This window comes from Physeter macrocephalus, chromosome 20 (assembly GCF_002837175.3).
Source record: "Physeter macrocephalus isolate SW-GA chromosome 20, ASM283717v5, whole genome shotgun sequence".
Taxonomy (NCBI): domain Eukaryota; kingdom Metazoa; phylum Chordata; class Mammalia; order Artiodactyla; family Physeteridae; genus Physeter; species Physeter macrocephalus.
In genome coordinates this window covers 51,822,290-51,844,042 of record NC_041233.1, presented here as the reverse complement: position 1 = coordinate 51,844,042, position 21,753 = coordinate 51,822,290, and the positions used below count along the sequence as shown (strand labels likewise).

The 21,753-nt window shown below is 41.4% G+C and overlaps 1 protein-coding gene across 3 annotated transcripts in view; it reads right to left on the bottom strand.

Moving 5' to 3' along the window:
* Positions 1–19,022, bottom strand: part of LGI1 (leucine rich glioma inactivated 1) — a 33,724-nt gene extending 14,702 nt beyond the window's left edge. The window contains exons 1-2 of one of the 3 annotated variants that reach the window (XM_007119641.4): positions 18,337–19,022; positions 17,867–17,938 (exon numbers count right to left, since the gene is read on the bottom strand). In XM_007119641.4, the coding sequence (XP_007119703.4) occupies positions 17,867–17,938; positions 18,337–19,022 (758 nt within the window). The remainder of the gene's footprint in view (positions 1–17,866; positions 17,939–18,336) is intronic. The other 2 variants (XM_024121561.2, XM_007119640.1) reach the window with 2 other exon arrangements.
* Positions 19,023–21,753: the final 2,731 nt, after the last annotated feature.

The window sequence follows — 21,753 nt, the reverse complement described above, 5'->3', positions numbered from 1 at the left end:
GGCTCACGAGCCCAGCCGCTCCGCGGCATGTGGGATCCTCCCGGACCGGGGCACGAACCCGCGTTCCCCGCATCGGCAGGCGGACTCTCAACCACTGCGCCACCAGGGAAGCCCTACAGTGTTATTTATTCAGGTAATTTTTGCAGCTTTTTTTTCTAACCGTCAATTTTCTCATCAAATGCTCATTGAGGGGTGCCTTGTGCCCCACTCCTCACAGGGATGGATGTCACATGCCCTGAGTAACATTTTTGAGATACAAAAGGGCAAGTATGGCAGTCGACAGCCAAATCAACATGTTGCAGGTTTCCATGCAAAGACACTAGCAGAATCTCTCCCTCTTGCTCTAGAAACTTCTGGAACATTCTGATCAGGCCAAATAATGGTGTCATGGTTTCAAGCCTGGGAAACCTAGAAAACTAGCTGCATGTCCGGTTATGCTGTGATATCTCATAATAGATAAGCCACTGACACTGGCTTAATAAAAATCAACTAACCTCCTACTTTGAAAATAGAACAGGCTGAAGATGGGAAACAATGAGGCTTAGGAAGAGTCTCAGAGCCATTTTATTACTACATAGTTGAAAAGGAATACTTTTACTTGGACAAATTTATTTGCAATTTCAAAATCCACAGGGATTCGGTTTCAAAATAACTGATGAAAAGGAACATCAACCAGCCATCCCCACATCCTGTTGAATTTCCCGAAGAATTTTTTTTTCTTAATGGGAGGCTTAACAGAGGTGATTATAGGTCAAATAATACAAAGTTATTTTTTTAGAATGAGTATTAATTTATGGAATTCATTAGATAAAGTGTTGATAAAAACTGAAAATAAAGTTTTACATGTACTGATGACAAATTTATAATGAGTTCAAGTGACATTTAGTCTACATGTTAAGGTTTTCATATGGGAGAAGCTCATATTTCACTTGTACTTAGAGTCTAAAATGTGACCGTGGTCATGGGACAGACCAGAAGTTTGACATAATTTGACAACTCATGTCTCATACGTACTGTTTAATTGTACTATGTAAAGTCCAATATTCTCTGTTAGTAAACGTTTTGACTTTTATTTTTGAGGTGTAGGGATTAAAAATAACTGCCACTGACCAACTTATTGCCTTACCCTCTCTGAGCCTATTAACTAAGGGGATTAAAACTAGGAGATCTCACTTTCTAAACAGTTGTGAATAACTTATTTGACATCTGGGATTCCTTCAGAATATTGAGAGGAGTGGGTAGCAGTGGGTTAGAGATGAACGGAGCATGAGGTGGTAACTTCTGAAGCTGGAGGCTAGGCCCATGGGAGTGAATGTTACTATTATCCCTACTTTTAAATATGCTTGAAAATTTCTGTAAAAATGGGGGAAAACACAAACCAAACAAAACCAGATGATCTCTTGCATTTCTTCCTAAGCTATCATTCCTGGAATGATGTTGGATTCTCTTCTATCCCTTCTCCTTCCAACATCATACATAGCTTTATACTCAAGTGATTCACTAGACTCTGAAGAGTCAACACTATCAAATAGTCATACATATTAGATGCCCATAGTTATTCAAACAAATTCAAAGTTTTATGATTTCAGTCACAACTTTGGCAATTGTCTCTTCTTACTTCATGGTTCTGGGAAACAAGAGGATTACTCAGCCTTACTTCAAGGTAAGCTACCATCCAAAGTCTTCCTTAGGTTCCAGATTTTTGTTTCATTCTGTATAAGCAGCATCAAGGATGGAGAGAATGAAATAAGGCAGAAATAGATACAGAGAAATAACTCCCACGCTCACTGGTTTGCAAACTGTCCCGTGGTTGGACCAGTGACTTCAAAATCACTCACTCCAAGTCACTGGAAGAAATGGCTTCTAACACTAGTTCTCCTTATGTTGAATCATACGCATAACAGGGTAGGATATAGATATTAGTGGGCAGAATTAGCCCGCACATGTCAGGGAACTAAAACAGGGTTTCCACTAGAATTTTTATCTGCTTGTTCATTGCTTATCCCTAGTACCTGTAATAGTGCCTGTCCCATAGTGGACACTGAATAAACATTTGTTAAATAAAGAGGGATTTACTTTACATTAAATTCTGGTCATTACTAAATTACTAGATTGAATGTTCCTTACAGCAGGGGCTTATCTTTATTGACTTTTGTGTCCTCAGCCCTGAGCATATTTCCTGGCTGAATTGTGTTTGCTGAACTAGCTCATAAGCATCAAAACCTCTGGCTAAAACTACAACAACACGCAAGAATATGGGTGAATCTCACAAACCTAAGTCCAGGGAAAGAAGCCAGAATGCAATAAAGTACATCCTACGTGATTGCACTTATATAAAGAACAAAACCCAGCAAAACTAATCTATGCTGGCAGAAGTCAAGATAGGGTTTACCCTCGAAGGTGAGTAGTAACTGGAAGGGGGCACAAAGGGAGTCTTTGGGGTAATGATAATGTTTGGTTTTTTGACCTGGGTGCTGGTTACAAGGGTGTTAACTTTATAAAAAATCATGGCAGGGTGAGAGTGATGAATAGGCAGAGCATAGAGGATTTTTAGGGCAGTGCAAATACTCTGTATGCTACCATAATGATGGATACATTTGCCATAGGAGGTACAGCACCAAGACTGAACCCTAATGTAGACTGTGGACTCTGGGCGATCAAGTAAGTTCATCAGTTGTAACAAACATACCACCTTGGTGGAGGAAGCTGGTGATGGGGGAGGCTATGCACGTGTCAGGGTAGTGGGTCTATGGGAAATCTCTGTTCCTTCTCTTCAATTTTGCTGTGAACCTAAAACTGCTCTAAAAAAATTAAGTCTTAATTTAAACTATCAAGATGTACACTTAGGATATGCACACTTTTCTTTACATAAATTATATTTCAATAAAAAGTTTTCTTATAAAAGCTAAAACAAATCCCTCTGGCTAAGATAATAATGAATCTCTTAGTCCTTAGATTCTAAATTCAATTGTAATTTTCTTTGGACAAGGATTCCATGGACAAAGATTTGTAAATTTATACATACATTCTAAATATAGTTGAGCAGGCTATCCATTTTATTATCCTATATACACTTAAAAAAACTTAAAAAGGTCCTGTGCTATAATGGGGGTAAAATGCCAATCTTTAATTTGTATGGGTTCCTTTATAAATGTTTGATTTCAATATCATGATTTGTTTTTTTTTGGTTTTTTTGTTTTTAATACATTTTTATTTATTTAATTTTTTTGGCTGTGTTGGGTCTTCGTTGCTGTGCGAGGGCTTTCTCTAGTTGCGGCGAGCGGGGGCCACTCTTCATCGCGGTGCGCGGGCCTCTCACTGTCACGGCCTCTCCTGTTGCGGAGCACAGGCTCCAGACGCGCAGGCTCAGTAGTTGTGGCTCACGGGCTTAGTTACCCCGCGGCATGTGGGATCTTCCCAGACCAGGGCCCGAACCCGTGTCCCTGCATTGGCAGGCAGATTCTCAACCACTGCGCCACCAGGGAAGCCCATGATTTGTTATTGAGCCAGACGTGTTAAAGAATCCCAAAGTCCCTGTTAAGGGAAACTGTGTCACCCCACCCCATCTTCACACATAACAGATCTGGGGCAGACCAGGGTGGCCAGGTTTTATACCTCATGACCTCTGTCCCTTTTCATAAATTATGAGAACAAGAAGGACTCCGTTCTTCATCCAGAGTAGCTGATCCTGAGGTCAGTCAGCATCCCATGGCCCAACTAGTCTGGTTCAAAAAGATGAGTTGGGCTAAAGATGAATCTACTCTTGGGGATTTGGAATCACAAACAGATGGAACCAGCCAGCAGAGGAGCTGGAGGAGAAGAGAGGCCTTAGGGTTGAGTTAGCTCCATGGCAGGCAGACTGTGCAAGGCACACTCAGAAGAGAGTGGAATGCAGAGGAGACCTCACAAAGGGCAGTGTGTGTGAAGGCTGGAGCAGGGAGATGCCTAGATCTGTGTTAGATCCTACACCTGTGCTTCTCAATCTTAGTTGCACTTGGAATCACCTGGGGAGCTTTAAGAATACTGATATCAGGTTCTCGCCCTCAGGGATTCTGGTTAAATTCTGTACCTGGGGTGTGGCCTGGGCATGAGATATTTAACAGCTCCCCAGGTGTCTCTTACACACAGCCAGGGCTGCATATGGTAAACTTCCTGGTCAGCCACAATAGCCTTCCTTTACCTGTGGGGACCGAGGGGGCCTGTGCTCCTTGCAGCAAGTGTGGCTGGAATAGTTGCTCTGGTACACAGAGGTGCTGTGGATTGTCCCGTCTCCATAACTACAGGTAGCAGGAGTCCACAATAATATGACTCAGATTTGACAACTGCCCTCACAAAAGTAGCACATGGAGGGGTGGGTGGGGATAAGTGTACTGTCTGAATGAACTGGGTACCCTGAGCTGCAAATCAGAGATCTCTATCCATACACTTGCCAAGCGGCCATCCAGCAGGTTGGTGCAGAGATCATGTAGAGTTTGCCCTCTGCCCCTGATCCTGTGGGAACATTTGAGGTCTCTGCCACTTCCTCTATTCTTAGGGAGGGAAAAAGGCAGGCACTGTTCCCTAGAATTTTGGTGGAGGTGGACGCAGGGATGCCCCTTGTCCTTTCTGTACCCTCCCCCCAAGGGCTGTGCACTTAGGTGTCTTAGCCATCAGTCTCGTGAATGCAGTACGAAAACAACGGAGTGTAGGAGGTGTGGGGAGGAGTTTTTTCCTCTGCAACCAAGGGAGTGTGTATTTCCTTATCAAGAAAGACATTTAACACCATACATATCAACTATCAATACCATGCAGGCAATAGCTCATTCTTTAAATGATGATTGTTGCCTCCATAGTAGCCTGTATTTCATAGACTCCTGCTGCATTATCTTATTTGGTCTTTGAAACAACTCTGTGAAAGTGGTAGACTATGTGTTAATAGCTGTTTGGCAGGAGGAAACTGAGGCCTAGAAGGCTGTTAAAAGCTTTGACCAAGGTCATGAGGCCCAAGACTCCTGGTCTACTGCCCTTTCCACACACTGGGTGGTCTCTCAGTATAGGACCCGGATCACATAGTGATACAACATCCACATTCTGGTAGACAACCATAATAACACTAATCAGCTTATGCAGATTTAAGAAATCTAATTAAATCATAATTCCTTTTTCAAAGGAATTAATTACTCAAAATAAGCAGCCTTAAAGTCACATTAAGATCATGTCAACTTGTATTTTTTTCAAGTCAAGAATTTTAAAAATGTGAATGCAGTTCCGTGTATTCTGCATAAGGATGCTATATGCTCTGTAGAAATTCTGGAAAAAAAAGAAAAGCTTAAAGAAGAAAATAAAGATCACTGTAATCATACTACCTAAAGATGTGAATATGTGTATATATAATAAATATATGATATATACATGTATATATTTATAAAATTGGAATAATAATTTTTATATTGTTCTGTGTCCTCCTTTTCATGTACTTATTTTTTCAAGAACAATTTCTCAGGACAATACATTTTCAATATATAATTTTAACAGACAAGTAAGTTTTGTATTATGGAGATATCGGGATTTAACTTTTTTATTGTTGATTCCAATTTTCACTATTATAAACACTACCATAACCACCCTCTCATGCAAGTATTTTTCCATATTCCTAATTCTTTTCTTAGAATAGACTTAGGATAGATTTTTTAAAGTAGCATTATTGGATTGTATATGGTTTGTATGTCTCTAGTTTATTACTAACTTGTATCAAATTACCTGTTCAGTTCTGAATATAAAAACGCCTGTTTTTACCACATCCTTACCAACATTTAGTATTATCATTTTTGTTTCTTTTTCTATGAAATCATGTCCTTTGACCATTTTTGTTGCTTTCTAAGCACCTTTTATTTACTAAGGATATTACCTATTCTTTTCCCTTCTTATTTGATGCTGAGTTTTTCCCTACTGATTATGATTTGCCTTTTGAATCATGATTTTTAACATATAGACGTTTTACATTTTAACAAAATATATCAACTTCTATTATATATTCTTTTTTTGCTGTAATTCTTAAAATGTTTTTTCCTACCTTGATATTAATGAAATATTACCTAAACCTCACTCCTTAAGCTTTTTTTTTTTGACTCTAATTTATTTGGGACTTATTTTTATCTATGATGTGAGGTGAGACATTGCCTTGATTCCTGCCTAGATATTTACCCAAATTTGCCAAAGCCTGTTGTTGAATAATTAATGCCCTCCTCCACCCCGCCACTTGCAAGTACATATTACTTCCTTCAAATGTCTGCTATTTTATTGGGTTTTTCCAAAAATGAAATCTTGGATTTACTTATTATTCCCACTGCTTCCTAACTTATTATTTTTTCTGTTTATTATTTATTTTCTCTTGAGGTCCTTAGAATGTATTGTTTCATGCTCAATTCATATGTTTTTATTCTTTCTGATTTAAAATGAAAGTATCAATATTTAGAAATATGACTTTACCTCTATGTAAAGCATCCAGTAAATTTTAAATGTAATCTCTTAAAATTGCATATTTGATTTCAACAAATATTTAGAATAATATTCTTAAAATTTCCTGTTGATGATAGTTTGTTTTTTTTTAAAAGCTTTCATAATTTAAAATTAATATTGCACTGGGACCAGAGGATGAGATCTGTAACATGTCTGCTAACCCTGAGCTCCAGTTCTCCCTTCTGACTACCTATTTTCAACTGTCTGTAGGAGTGGGTCACATCTCTCCATAAGCAATAAATTAACACCAAGACTGAAAGGTTATTAGGGGGTTCCTAGCTGAAAAGCTAGGACCAGCAGCACTTAATTCAAAAGGAGCAGAGAAGTGTGTGATAGGGTTAGCATGGAGCTCAAGTGCTGGGATCAGCAATAGAGAAGTAAAGGAAGAAGCAGAGGATCACAGAATGAGGATCTAGCTACATTAGAAGGAGGTCAAGGCTAAGGCTGCCCAACGTCCAGCTGGGGATCCACAAGAGTAAAATAACTGGGCAGGAGGGACATGTGTCGATGCCAAGGCTGATGGGCTGCTGAAGCGGTTTCTTGCCCTGGCTTCTCACCTCTTCTAGGGACCAGGGAAGGAGCATACTGCAGAGGGAATCGCAAAGCCTGGGTCTTCATTCCCACTTGGCCATAAATCCTCTGTGTGGCCTTGAGCACATCACTTCTCCTCTCTATGTTGTCAAATGAGGGGTCTAAACTAGCTTGAAAGATGTATGCGTCAGGCTTGTAGCGCTGCAGGCTTCATTCACGGAAGAGTAGGCATGGCCTCTACATGAGGAGTGGGGCATAGTGGGGAGGCAGGTCTGCAGATGGCTGAATGGGAGGAGTAACCCTGCTGGGAAAATCTCCCCTTGTCTCAAACCAGACTGCTCATCTGGTCACATCAGGGCCCCCTGGCTCTAATGACACTTCTTCAGACTCTCTCTCGTCACCCGTGACATCTTAACTGCCATCAGAATTGTCATTGTTCCACAAGTGTTCTGCGTTTTATCTTCCAGCCCGAAGCAGATTCTTGCAGCTATGCAGCGGGGGGGATGATTTAGGGGGCTCTCCCATAAACCCCCCCCAGGAAGGGCTGCTCTGGATGAAGAAGAGTGAGCCACCAGCCTTGGGCTGTCACTTAGAGATGGCACCGATTAGACATAGAATAGAGAATCTGGTTTCTAAGTTTGTGGCTGCCACTTATTATGTACATGATACATCAAGGATGTAAATCTATTTCATCATCTGTTAAAATAGGAATGATAATAACAAAAAGATTTCCTTGAAGATTCTAAGAATTCCATGAGATAATGTATAAGAGCATGTCTCTGATGCTTCTGCCAAGGAATTGCTCAGCAAAGAGCATAGACATAAAATATCAGAGCTGGAAGAGCTTTTAGCTCTAGTGAAGGACCTTAGTTATATAGAGTGGGAAACTGAGGTCCAGTGAGATTGTCACCTACCTAAGAGAACTGCTGAGCGTTGTCCCGGGGATTAGGCAGCCATGGGCAGTGTTGCATAAACATACTTCCGAGTACATATGTGTGCCTGTATGTGTATATGTGCATATATATGTAAGTGAGAGAGCAAGATGCATGGGTTACAGCTGTTGGAAGATTTGAGGGCATAGCTGGAGGGGCTGGCCAACTTGTTTAGAGCTGCCTCTGCTTAAGTGACTCAGACCTTCTAGCTGTTACTAATATTCTCCTTTATCCAAAAGAATAGGACTGGTTGAATGAAAATTAATAATAGGCTGATGATTAACTTTGGTTAAATGCACACATTCTAAGTGCATGTGCCACGTGAATAATTTATCCAAAAGAATAGGACTGCTTGAATGAAAATTAATAATAGGCTGATGATTAACTTTAGTTAAATGCGCACATTCTAAGTGCATGTGCCACGTGAATAATTTACATTTGAATATTTTAAAATATGCTGTTAAGATGGGAAAGCATTAAAATGGGAAACATCACATATGAGCGCAGTTCTTTTTGACTTTCATCCTTGGAAAACATTTTCAATGTAATTCAGCTGATCCTTAGGTAGACCACCACCTCTTCGATCTGGATTGATGGAGAATAACCTTAATTTTGCTCTCATAAGTCTGGGGGTGGGGCACCCTAGAGAGATATGCCATTCCAAACCTCAGGTGAGGAAACTGAGGCCCGCAGAATTAAGTGACTTATTCAAGGCCACATCTTTTGTCAGCAGCAGCGCCAGGTTTAGAATGTAGTTTTTATATTTGCAGGGATTCCCTGGGGAATATTCTTGGCATGCACACTAGCAAAGACTTGAGCATGGACCCAACCCTTTGGTTTTATAGTTCATTACCTCTCCTCTCAGGATAGTCAAAACTTTTCCTTTATAGACACTGGCATAACTAGTCAACAGCGCACCCTCCCGATGTTGTTTGTAAATTCAGTCTGTATTTCCCTGCTCCTAAAAGACAAAGGAGGAGGGACTCAAATTTTATTTAAAGCCTATTCTATGCCAAGCCTCGTCTTTATCAGATTGCCATCTATTAACTCATTTTAATCCTCCAGTGAACACTATAATGTAGGTTTTATAGTCTCCATTTAAAATACAAAGAAACCCAAGGTGAGAGAGGTAAAGTAATTTGAAGCTTGTAACTGGCAGAGCTGGCATTCTGTGCTCAGGTATGATCTCCCCCTGGACTGGTAATGGTCATGGGTAAGGCCATGCTTCCTCTTTTTAGTCCTCTCAGATCTGCCCAGTATCTGCTACAAATCTAGGCTAGCCTTCCCCAGTAGTTCCCAGAGTGCAGTCCCTGGAACACAAGGCCTTTATGGGGTTGAGAGGTTTTACATGAACAACAACAGAAAAAAACAGACAAATAAATTTGGGGAAAGTGGGTAAATGAAGTTACTCGGGGTTCCTAATTACACGAATCTTTCTATCCTTAAGTAAATTGAGACTCTTCAAAAGGGATTTAAATATGCAGCTTCCCAATCTTATTGATAATGGGACCCTTTTATCATTGAGTTTTACGTACAGTGTGTATACCCAGGGAAATGCTGGATTAGCCATTTGGGAAATAGCTGTGAGGGAATCCTCTCAAAACAAAAATAGTGAGAGTGTAAATTTAAGCTCAGGGGGCTTTTTCCTGTTGAATGGGCTGCAAGTGATAATCTACTTCCTCTGAAAGATGGAGCTCCACTGGGAGGTCCCCAAAGAAGCAGAGTGTGCCACGCTGCTTGACCAGGTGGAGAGCCTGGCAGTGAGTCACTCCTTATATGGAGATAGATGGTTTAATGGATCTTTTAAGAAAGGATTCTTTCTACCCACCCAAGCTCTGTTAGCAAGCCTCTCTAGAACAAGCTGAGGTATAAATAATTAAGTTAATAAATAAAGCAAGGGACTTCCCTGGTGGCGCAGTGGTTAAGAATCCGCCTGCCAATGCAGGGGACATGGGTTCGAGCCCTGGTCCAGGAAGATCCCACATGCCGCGGAGCAACTAAGCCCGTGTGCCACAACTACTGAGCCTGCGCTCTAGAGCCTGAGAGCGTCAACTGCTGAGCCGGTGTGCCACAACTACTGAAGCCCGCGCACCTAGAGCCCATGCTCCGCAACAAGAGAAGCCACCACAATGAGAAGCCCGCGCACCGCAACGAAGAGTAGCCCCCGCTTGCCACAACTAGAGAAAGCCCGCGCACAGCAATGAAGACCCAACACAGCCATAAATAAATAAATAAATGAATAAATAATAAAAATAATAGAAAATAAAATAAAAAGCTCTTTAAAAAACAAATAAATAAAGCGAACACCGAAGGCGTAGATTCCCAATATCCTGTTGTAGGTTAAGAAAAGGAAAACAACATAAAATAATTCAAGAGACTTTTCTAAGTCAAGGTGCATTGCAAGTAGCCAAGCAGGGATAGAATGAGCAGTTTCCCAAATTTATTTGAGCACAGAACTCTTGTTTTTTTTCAGGACAACTGTTCTATAGGACATGAGTTTAGAAAACATTGGTCTAAGATATAACTTTAAAGTATGTAAATCTCTTTCCATTTGCTCTTTTCTTCACTCTCTCTCTCTCTCTCTCTCTCTCTCTCTTTCAAAGGAAGGAGACCAGAGTTTACACATACAAAGGAGAGTTGAACCCTAGGGAAACTCGATGTTCTTGCAGCGGGCCACTCTTTCAAAGGGCTTGTCAATGATTGTCTCCAGGAATGAGGACACATCCCGGCATATCCTCACTAATGGCAAAGGTTGACCCTTTGAGAGGGGATTCGATTTGGGGAACAAAGCTATGCAAAGTTAAGCCCAGTTATTCATGTTCAAGAGGAAGCAGAGAGAAGTAGTTAAAAGTGAGGATGTGGGTTTACACTCCGGCTCTGCGACTTAGGAGGGGTGTGACATCGCGGAGGTTACCTAAACCTTCTAGGATTCAGTGCTTCATCTGCAAAATGGACATAATCACACTTCCTCACAGGGTTATTGTGATGATGAAATAAAAAATGAGACATATACAGTGCTTGGCATCAGGCAATACAAAAATGACAAATGTCCCCTAACAAAATTTTGCCTGGTTTTATTTTATGACTTGTAAACTGGCAGTGAAGACAATTCTCAAAGATCTAGAAACGTTTAGCTATAGAAGCAAAGTTAGGAAGAATCTCTGATCTCAGGTAAGGAATTCTCTGCAAGTCAGGAGTTACTTGTGCATATAAATTCTAGTCTGTTTATTTTTTAAAGGCTCATTGTTTTTTAATCACAATTTACACAGGCAAACACCTGTCATCCTGCCATGTAAATGGGCTCAACAATTCCTTTCCAGTCCTTGCCCCATGGGAGGGATATTGAAACATTGTTTTACCATCAGCCACCATGGGAGGTCCTGGTAAAGTCCCAGTGGACCTGCTTGGGAAATTGGGAGCTACATTATTATTCTAATAATAACTTTATAATAGTCAATTCCATAGAATGAGGCTCTTTCATTTAACAATCTAATCTACTGGTTTGTTAGAATTGATACAATAAATTTTGTCCTTTTCTTTAACAAGGCCCTTTTCTATATTATGTATTCTATTCTACAAACAGTACTCTGTAGAATAGAATAGAATACAGTAGAATTTTTAAGCAGAAAGAGACCTTAGTTAATAGAACATGAAGGTCTCAAAATGCCAATTACATATGTTTTGTTTGGTCTTTATCCTGTTTAAAAAGTCTGCCTCCAGATTTCTGCCTTCCCCTGAAAATTTAAAAAATAAGACCGCATATTCATGTGCCACATTCTCATCAGCAATAATCAGTTGAAACTGAAGATCTCATTTTTAGGTAAGACATGTCTTGTCTGGTTTACCCCAGTCACCACCACTCCCTACCGTCTTATACCCAACTGTTTCCTTCATTTACCTTATCACCCCAACCCCCATTGGGCATTTGAGTTTGAGAACCATAATTTAATCTATCTCTGGTATTTTCTACATATAAAATCTGAGGCCCAGGGATACTTGGTCACACAGCCCATTATCGTCTGAACTGGATTTCAAACCCAAGTCTCCTGACTTCTACTTCAGGCTTCTTTCCATCTTACCACAGAACTACTCATCTGAAGACTGGCCAGTGTTAATTATTTTTAACAAAACTTGACATGTTTACAAAATACGGTTCCAGTTGTTTTTTCATGAGGAAGAAGTGAAAGGTTCTGCTTCTCCCTTCCCCTCCCATTCTCGGAAAGGTAAATAGTTCATGTTTCTTGTGAGAAGTATTTGAAGAAAGATTTCTTAGCAGGTTCTGATGGAGACCTATGCGTAGAACAATAAGATTTTAAAGCTAGCACTGTAGGCAAACCCAAACTATACAATCAGATGCTAATCTGATGTTAAGGTCGTTCAAATTAAAGTGATTTTCAGAACTATAATGAAAGCTAATGTTTATTGAGTTACAGGAACCATGCCAAGTGCTTTACATGTACTGTTTCATTGAATCCTGACTGTAATCCTGTGTAACAGGTACTATGGTTATTGCCCACTTTGTAGATGCAGATAATGAGGCTTGGTTAAACTTGCCCCGAATCACAGAACTAGGAAGCAGCAGAGTGAGGCTTTGAACCCATGTCTATTTGACCACAAAACCTGTGTTCTTTGCTACTTGCCACATTGCCAGCTCACCAGGGTTAGCCATTTTGACATCACAGCTGTCATTGTAATGCCCTGTGATCATTTTGTAGCCTATATCAGCCATAGGCTCAACAACGGGCGAGAGTCACCATCCTCACCAATCAACTGAATATCACTTTGAACAAAATGAGAGAGCTTATCCTGACTGCCTTATGATACATTCTTTGTGTTCACAAATTTGCTCTTCATCTTAATAATGCTTAACCAACATTTTTCTTTGGATGTCCTGTCAGACTGGATGAAGGGGGACTTTGAACCTTCACAGGAGAGAAGCTAGTCAAACCTGGGAGAGAACCTGGGTGGCAAATATGATTTTGTACTTGTCAAAGACCTAGAGGTAATCAGAGTGAGACAAAAGGGATTCAGGAGGTGGGTCTAAAGAAAGATTTTGGATGCTTTGCCTTTTAAGTTCCAGTACACTGGAAATATCTGTTGAAGAAGTTTGACATCATAATGTCATGAACAAATATCTCTTCATGTTTTTTTTTTTGGTTCAGCCCACTTTCCAGATGTCCACACTATTAATTCACATGAAATCTGATTGTGTATACAAAACATACAAAAGAGCAGGTACATGACTGAGACTATCTACTGATAGGAAAACAGGAATCTCTAGTATAAAATCTATAAAAATATGAACTGAATTCAACAAACATATAGTAAGCAAGATCTAAGCTTATAACATCCAGGCTCTTTTCTAGGACCTTGGCTATTGAGAGTCCTCCGTGAGCAACAAGGGCAGATACAAGCACAGTTAGCTCTAAAAATGACAGGAAGAACTACAGACATCAGTAAAATCTACAGAGCTTGAGAAAATAGAGGTACTTCCGGCTGGTATGGATGGATCTTACAGTGTGTGTGTGTGTGTGTGTGTGTGTGTGTGTGTGTGTGTGTTTGTGTGTGTGTACGTGTGTGTGTGATCAGTACTGCGAGAGATGATCCTAGACAAATAGCCAAATTCTATTAATACCAACTCAGATGTTCAGATGTTTCTAGGGAACCATTAAAGGCTTCCAAGCATGAGGGTGACATGATGAGATCTGCGCTTCAAGAAGGTAACACTGATGGAGGTGGGGAGGATAGGGCCCCGAAGCAGGGGGACCAGTGCAGAAGCTCCCCAGCAGCCTGTGGAACAGTGATTGCAGCCTCAGTTAGGGCCATGGTCCTGGGGTGAAGAGGAGATGGCAGATTCTCGTGCTGTTTCCTGTTGAAAGTGGACATGAGGGAGAGGTAACTCCTAAGTTTCTTGCTTGAATAATTGAGAGAATGAAATACACTTTCAGAGAAAACATTTGTTGTACAGAGCTGTGTGCACAGTCACAACAATTAATTAAGAAGTTAAAAATCAGAGCTATGGGTCATTGGGCAGATTGTAGACAAAACAGCCTATAGGTGATTGAAATTTTTACTTTTTAGTCCCTTGTGGGCCATCACCTGGGCACAAACCAAAACATGCACATCCATAACCAGCCAGTAATTCCTGTAGAAGCCCTCTTAGCTGATAGGTTTGGCTTGAGTTGTCACAGAAGATTGCTAAATGTTTCTTACATTTGTCATATACGGAGGAATAGAAAAAGAGGCTAATCAGTGTACAGGTGAGATAGGCTATGGATATTTTTTCCTGGACAAATAATATTTTGAAGAACTGAATGATAAAATCTTAGTAAGGATGGACTTATGATTTATCTTGTTCATGCTGTTTGCTTTTCTGTTTTTTAGTTTTTGATTTCTTATGGGCTATATATTTATGTATTGATTGTGGATTAATAAAAGAAATGATGATATTTTTTCCCCAGAGGGATCAATTCTATTGCTTCAGACAAGGTCTCACTGGAATAAATAGAATTTTTTCTGGTTACACCAAATTCTTATATAAAGATTTTTGTGTGTGCATGATACTAACCTAACCCTGTAATTTACTCCCTGCAAATAGAACTCTCTTTAGAGTTGGATAGCTTTAGTTTATTAAAAATCTTATCAACAAATGGCAATGTGGCCACATTTTATACTCTTAAATTGGAATTTTACTTCTGTAATGAGCCTATATCATTGGGGATTTTAGTCTGTGGTTGAGAAGAACAGGACTGTCCTGTGTGAAAACACATTTCTGTAAATTGCCTTCACTACAAGTACCACTCCCTCTCACTAAAAACAGACTAGAATGAATAATCATTCCCATTGGTTATGTTTCACAGCAGGCCTATGGAAACATGAATGAAATTACATTTGCTTGGGAAAGGTTTTGTTGCTGTTGTTTAAAACCATAGGTGTTTAAAAAAAAATAGGTTTGTATAACTAATCTGATGAATTTTTATTGGATAATTTTATTCTTCCTCTCTACAGAGTGTGGGCTTTTGTTTTTCTTGTTCTACAACACACATTGCCAGCCAAGGCCTACCAGGATCTTTTCCCCCAAAATATTATATGTAACTTAAGGAGGCACTACGTCTGTTTCCCCCAGTACCCCAGGCTGACATTTCAAAAAGTACTTCTCATCATGCCTTCTGCAGAAGGTCTGAAAAAGCATTTGGGGCCGTAATGAAATCATCAGATTGTTAGGGTGGGTGATGGGAATGGGTCATTTCTTTTCTCTTTTCCACAACTTAGCAAGAAACCAACTGCCTTTGTACATCAATCAAGCAGAATCGATTCTGAAGTTTATCTCTTCACAGGATATGACAGGTCAGTTTGGTAATCTGCGGCCGCAAACACCCTTAGAATTCATTGCAAACCCCAAGCAATGGCTGGTGTGATCCAGGTCTGGTCTGATGGCAAAAGTCATGCAAAGGCAAATAAGACCCCTGGGTCTTCATGTTCCAGTGGGGGGTTTTCAGGGCAGTGGATGGCCCTGTCCTACAGAAAAACTCTTTCTGTCTGTGAGCCATGCATTCCCACCACTGTTATGATTATGGCACTATTCATACTTGGAGCCTTTTCATTTATTTTCTCCTCAGTGAAAATGTGCTTATTAGACCCTTTCCCGAGGACAGGAGGAAACAGAGAACATTGGACAGGAAGAATGGGGAGCAAAATCTTTAGGAAACAGGATCCTGGAGATCAGAGACAAACTTTGACCCTGGACAATTCTGCATAAGATCAGCACTGGCACAAATCTGCCATGTTGAGGTTAGCCAATGTGAGTTAAGTAAGGACATCCAGGGCAAGAATTACTCGCCCTTTTGTTATTTCTGAAAACTGAACTGCTTTTAGAAATAAGGGCTGGAATGTTCCATAGGAACTCAGAGCACGGAACGCAGGGGCATGGCACACACACTCGGTGTGGGCTATTTAAAAACCAGTTCCTTGGCTTTCCTCTGTGATTCTAAATACGTGTAATCACATTACTCTGCAGCAGCCGGTAACTATTTCTATAACATTGTCCAGCATCTGTGTTTGCTGAGGCCGGGTCCACCCAGCAGAAACACAAAGTGGAGAGGTGCTAACTGATGAGGTTGATTGATCCAGGCTTTCTGTGTCACAGCTAACGACCATCCAGTGTTGGAATTTGAGTAGTATGTGTCAACTGACACTTCTCGAATTTTAAGGACTGATCTACTTAACTCTCCTGGGGAGAGAGAGGTGCCCTAGCTCAACAAAAGGATGCTTTTAAAATGAGCCATTTATGTACTTAACAAATAATAACATAGGCACAACTGATCACTTTCTCACATACAACCAATTCTTATCCTACGGAAGGATCCCAGCATTGAAGACTTTGCCCCTTTATGTACTAAAGACTCTGTCTTTTTTGAATTTGTTTGATGTACTGACACTTCTCCTAATCACACTATTAGCCATCAATCAAACAGATAAATCCCTTAGGAATATTCTACTCAATTGTTAATCATTCAAAGACGTTAGCTAGTAGAAGGACAGTAGCCAACATTATTACATAATGTCAAAACACCTGATCAGGTTTATGAAATGAAATAGTCAAACCAGTTTGGGGATTTCATATAGACGAAACAATAGATTAAGTGATTTTTTTTTAGCTTTTTTAGCTTTATGTAAAAAGTTAAAACCCTACCATTTATAAAATGTATAACCATTTGTCACATCCTATGCCAAGCATTTTATCTACTTAAATCTTATTTATCTCTGATAACTCTTCAAGGTGTCATCACCTCCATTTTACAGATGAGGAGACTGAGGCTCAGAGAGAGTTAGTCATTTGCACACAGTTTCATGTCTAGTTTCTAGGGAGCGGTAGGGTGAGATTTACACACAGGTCTCTCACATTTCAAATCCATGCTGTTTGCCTCTGTATATAAAACCTCAAACGGCCAAAATGGCCAATTAAGGCAAGAAAACAAAACCCAGAAAACAAGTAAAAAAACTTGGGTCCAGGATCATGCAGTTAAGATAACTACAGCTCAGTTGATGGACATTTGGCTGATTCCCCCCACCGGAACCGGTAACTACAATCCAGTCTGTGGCCGGACACCTGAGAACGGGGCGGGGGACCTCTTGCCCCCCGTATGTGGTCCTGCTCTAAGAACTAACACTCCAGTGGCCAAACGTTACACGTCAGAACAAATTATCCATGTTACAGTATGACTGTGGAGAGATCTGATTTCTTAGTCAAATATAATTTTTTGACTTTTCAGACATAGACTGAATGAATATATGGTTCCCTCATGGCTAACTTAAAACACACAGCAAAGACTAATCCTTTGCACTATCCTATATTAGTATTTTCTTTCCCTCCTTATAAGGGGATGGGTTATAAATTAGATGAGATTAGAAAGCAGTCACTTGAGAATGAATATTTTAAGGAATTACCTAGAAAGAACTGAGATTTTTCTTCCCCACATGGTAAATCATACAGAGTAGCAGCCTGCCCCAGGTCCCCGAGGACAACATCTTGAGCGCATATGTTATGCTGGGTTCTGTATTGACTAATTCAGAAACTCCAGGGTAAAATAACCAAAGTTCCCAAGTCAAAAATGAAAGTAAAAGGGTGGAATGAAATGAAGATCATTGTTGCAACATTCCAACAACTTCATAAATAGCCATGAAAGTAGCTAGCATTACAGGTTAGCAAATTTACAACTGCAAGCATCAATCCGCACCGTTAGTGTCAAGTCGCAAACAAACCCATCTACCTCACTTTACTGATATTCCTTTTCTCTCCAGAAATATAATCACATTTGACAAAATTAATATTGAGATCGTTTTACTAGAGGGTTTATCCAAATATATGCTATATTAAAAATAGTCATGATATAAATATTTCTCACAAGAGCTGCAGCGACGGTGTGAATAAAAAACTCCCTTCTGAGATTTCAGTAAAACCAGATCTCACAAAGGATCTGAAAGAAAACAAAACAAAACAAAACAACAAACAGACACACACAAAGAGACACACACACAGAACAAACCTTATGTTAATCCAGTTTAGCAAAACAGTCACTATTTGACAGTATTTTATGAAGTAGGATACTGTTCCTTCCCAGATGAAGTAGGAGAAATGAATCTGCTACAGGTTTCTCATAATAATGTTCAGGGGTGGAAGATATCTAAGCATGTTCTGTAGCAGCTAATAAAAATCAAAATTTCTAAATGCAGCAAAATGTTAGCCCTGTCAAATGGCCAAGCGTGCAAGAGGAATCTCTCCCCATGCCCTTCTACCAATACATACAAAGCCCCAAATACATCGGCTGGAATTTTTAAATTGTAAATTAGATACCAAAATGCTTACGGGCCTTACAATGAGATAACGTCAGGAGGAACGGTGCGTGGAATGGATCTGGCATTCTCACATAAAGCATTATCTTTGGTACAAGTACACACGGCAGGGCATTTTGGCTTCGCTGGTTTCTTCCCCTCAGTCAGCAAAAGCGCAGATAAGAGACATAGGCAATAAGCAATTCTTTTCAGGGGGATGCAGGCATTTCCCATCCTTTGGCTTCTGTCTGATTCCATGCAGTCGAAAAAATATCCCCAAACATGAACAGGGCTTCTGGAATTCAGATGGTGATTGTCTTGATTTAAGACCAGGTCACATAAGAGTCCACCCTTTTCCTTTGCCTCTGTCTCTCTGCTTTTCAAAACAGGGACCTGCAGCTGATTCGTGAGCTGCTCCTCGCTCCAGCGATGCACTGCTCGGGGAAGAGACCTGTGAGGTGCTGCGAGATGGGAGGGATCCAACTGCTTGAGGAGAGAGCGGACTTGCATCACCACGAAAACACTGAGCACAGACCAGCCTTCGAAGGCAAAGCGAAGTGATGTAACAGAAAATAAACAGCTTTCTGCTTGCACCGGGAGCCCTTTAATTGTTACCAAGAATAGGATGGCATTATGTCTTATTAGTGGGTGGGTGGGCCGGTGGGTGGGAGCAGTCATCTTGCATCGGATCTCAGCCATCTCAGAAACCTTTGGGAATTTGCTTTTCATGTGGCAAACAACCTAGTAAGAAAAGCTAGCTTTGGAGCCAGCCCTGGCTGGAAATATGAAGTGAAATGAAACTCTCTCCCTTCGCAGCTTTTGGCTAAAACCTTGGTATTTCTTGCTGAGTCCACCTGGCGGATGCCATCGCTGAAAGACAAACAAGAACACATGGAGAATGTGACTTTCAGGGAATGAATGTGAGTAAATACTTTTCTGACACTTAACTGTCATAAATTATTGATTTTCATAATCCACCCCGCCCCTCCCCCCCATGTGTAAGCCATTCCCTCCTCCCGTGGTGAGGGAGGGAGATAGAAGCGGTTCGTTGACTGCCTCCGTGTATAACCCGCCCTCCTCACCTCTCACACTCCCCCTTCTTCAGCGCTGGAACCAGAAGCCTGGAAGGAACTCCCTGCCAGCAGGAGGCAGCCAACTTTGGTTTCCAGGGCTCTGGAAAGGTCTGGCTGAACCCAGGAGGCTGAGATACGGTGGGGAAAATGCCAACCTAAGAGCCAGAGACCTGGCTTTTTAGGGTCCAGTTCTGCCATGAACTAGCTGATGGTGCCTCTGGATCTATTCTCCTGTCTGTAAAATGGGCATGATAATGCAGATGTTCCATAAATATTACAAACATTAAATCCAAATGGTAGGGGCTTCCCTGGGGGCACGGTGGTTAAGAATCCGCCTGCCAATGCAGGGGACACCGGTTTGAGCCCTGGTCCGGGAAGATCCCACGTGCCGCAGAGCAACTGAGCCCGTGCGCCACAACTACTGAGCCTGCGGGCCTAGAGCCCGTGCTCCACAACAAGAGAAGCCACCTCAAGGAGAAGCCCGCGCACCGCAACGAAGAGTAGCCCCCGCTCGCCACAACTAGAGAAAGCCCACGCGCAGCAACGAAGACCCAGCGCAGCCAAAACTAATTAAATAGATAAATAAATTTATTTTTAAAAAATCCAGATGGTAGGCTATGTTACTGTCCTGTATGATGGGAAAGAGGATGTCCCCTTAGAGAAGGAAACTCATTTAAACAAGAGAAAAACAAGAGGCCCTGGCTTTGGGGCAGGGAGGTATAATCTATGTGGGCGTGGAGATGCTTAGGATGGAGGAATAGACCCTTGGTCTTCTTACCACGCCACAGGCGGCCATCCCTCAAGCTGGCACAGTTGGCCAGCGATGTCAGTCCACAGTCCTTTTTCTCTCAGCTTCTTAGACTGAAAGGAGTACAAGGACTACGTAAGCAAATATGTGATTATGACATAAACTCATCCTGCATGGAGCCTGAGACGTTGATGGTCTAACCTTTCCCTCTTGTAGGGAGCTCGCCCCTCGTTTACTTCTCTGGAAGCTCTGTGAGAGGAGGGCGGTGGCAGTCATGGTCATTCCCGTATTTGATTGCTGTCTGTTTACCCAGAAGACTGCAGGCTCCATGAAGGGAGAGACCCCTGGGTGAATCCAGTGCCCGGACAGCGCCCTGCTCGCCGCCGTGAACAACACACGTGCCCTCATGAGCAGCCACAGAGCGCGGAGGTGCGCCGTGATCGGGACATGCTCATCCCAAGAAACTCCAAACAGCTCCTCAGAGCTATCGTGAAGGAAGTTAAGGACAGTTCCCTGGAGAAGCGATGATCCAGCTGAGCTCCAAGTTAAGGGGGAATGACAGAGAGAGTTGGCAGGAGCATTCCAGGTGGAGCACGCAGCATTTGCAAAGGCCTGGCCACCCAGAGAACCAAGGATGCCTCTGCAGAGTTTTAGGCAGCAGAGCGATAGGATCTGGTTTGTGTTTCAAAAGGACCAGTAGGTTATTATCGTTACACCAGTTTTGGGAGGCTTGTAAATATGTTGTTTTTTGTGTGTGTGTGTGTGTGTGTGTTGTTGTTTTTTTTTACAAAACAAGGAAAGAAAAAACTAAGTCTAAGAGAAGTAATGATTTTAGAATGCATTTTACTCTTGCTTCGCTGTCCAGGACTCTATGGAGGAAGGGAGTCTATCACAGTGATTTTAGAAACCATGACCTATGGGCAAGCCCCACATGAAACAGTAAAAGTGCCACTTAAAAGTTGGCTGCAAGTCAGATTTTTGTAAACTGAATCCTGCTTTGAGTGCACAGTGGAAACTTGCTCCGTGAAATAATTATGTGACGAAAATTTTATAGAAGATGGTTTTTACTCAAACAATCACCTACGCCCTAAGTTCTCTGACTTGTAAGTGATGTGTTTTGTAACTATAAAATAAAAACCCTGAGATCTTTTAGGGACCTCAGAGTTCTCGGCTCCAATCACTGCGTGTTTGTGTGTCACAGATGGGGAGACTGAGGTACTGAGGGGTCACACAGATGAAAAGTGGCAGGGCCACCACTCTGCATGGGGTGACACTCTGGCAGATGCTTGGTTAAACTGATCTGTGTAGGCAAACAATACTTCCCTCCCCTCTGGTACACTTTCAAATGTATCAGATCGTCAAGGTGGCTTGATCAGCCCTTGGCTTTGTGCTCTGTAGATGCCATCAAAGAAAGGGTGAGCAGTCTTTCATGTTTGACTTGGTTAAGCCAGGAGACCAAATGAATGCGGGAAAGAAATCATAGCCATAACTTCACTTTGCAGCTGTATTTATCTGGCGGTTCAGTTTGTCAGTTCAAGTGGAAAAAGGACCATAGCGGGTGGTGGGGGGCAGTTCTTTAAGGAGAAATTACAATGGGCATTCTGAAAAGACAGTAACTTTTTCTTTTGCTATGGCATTT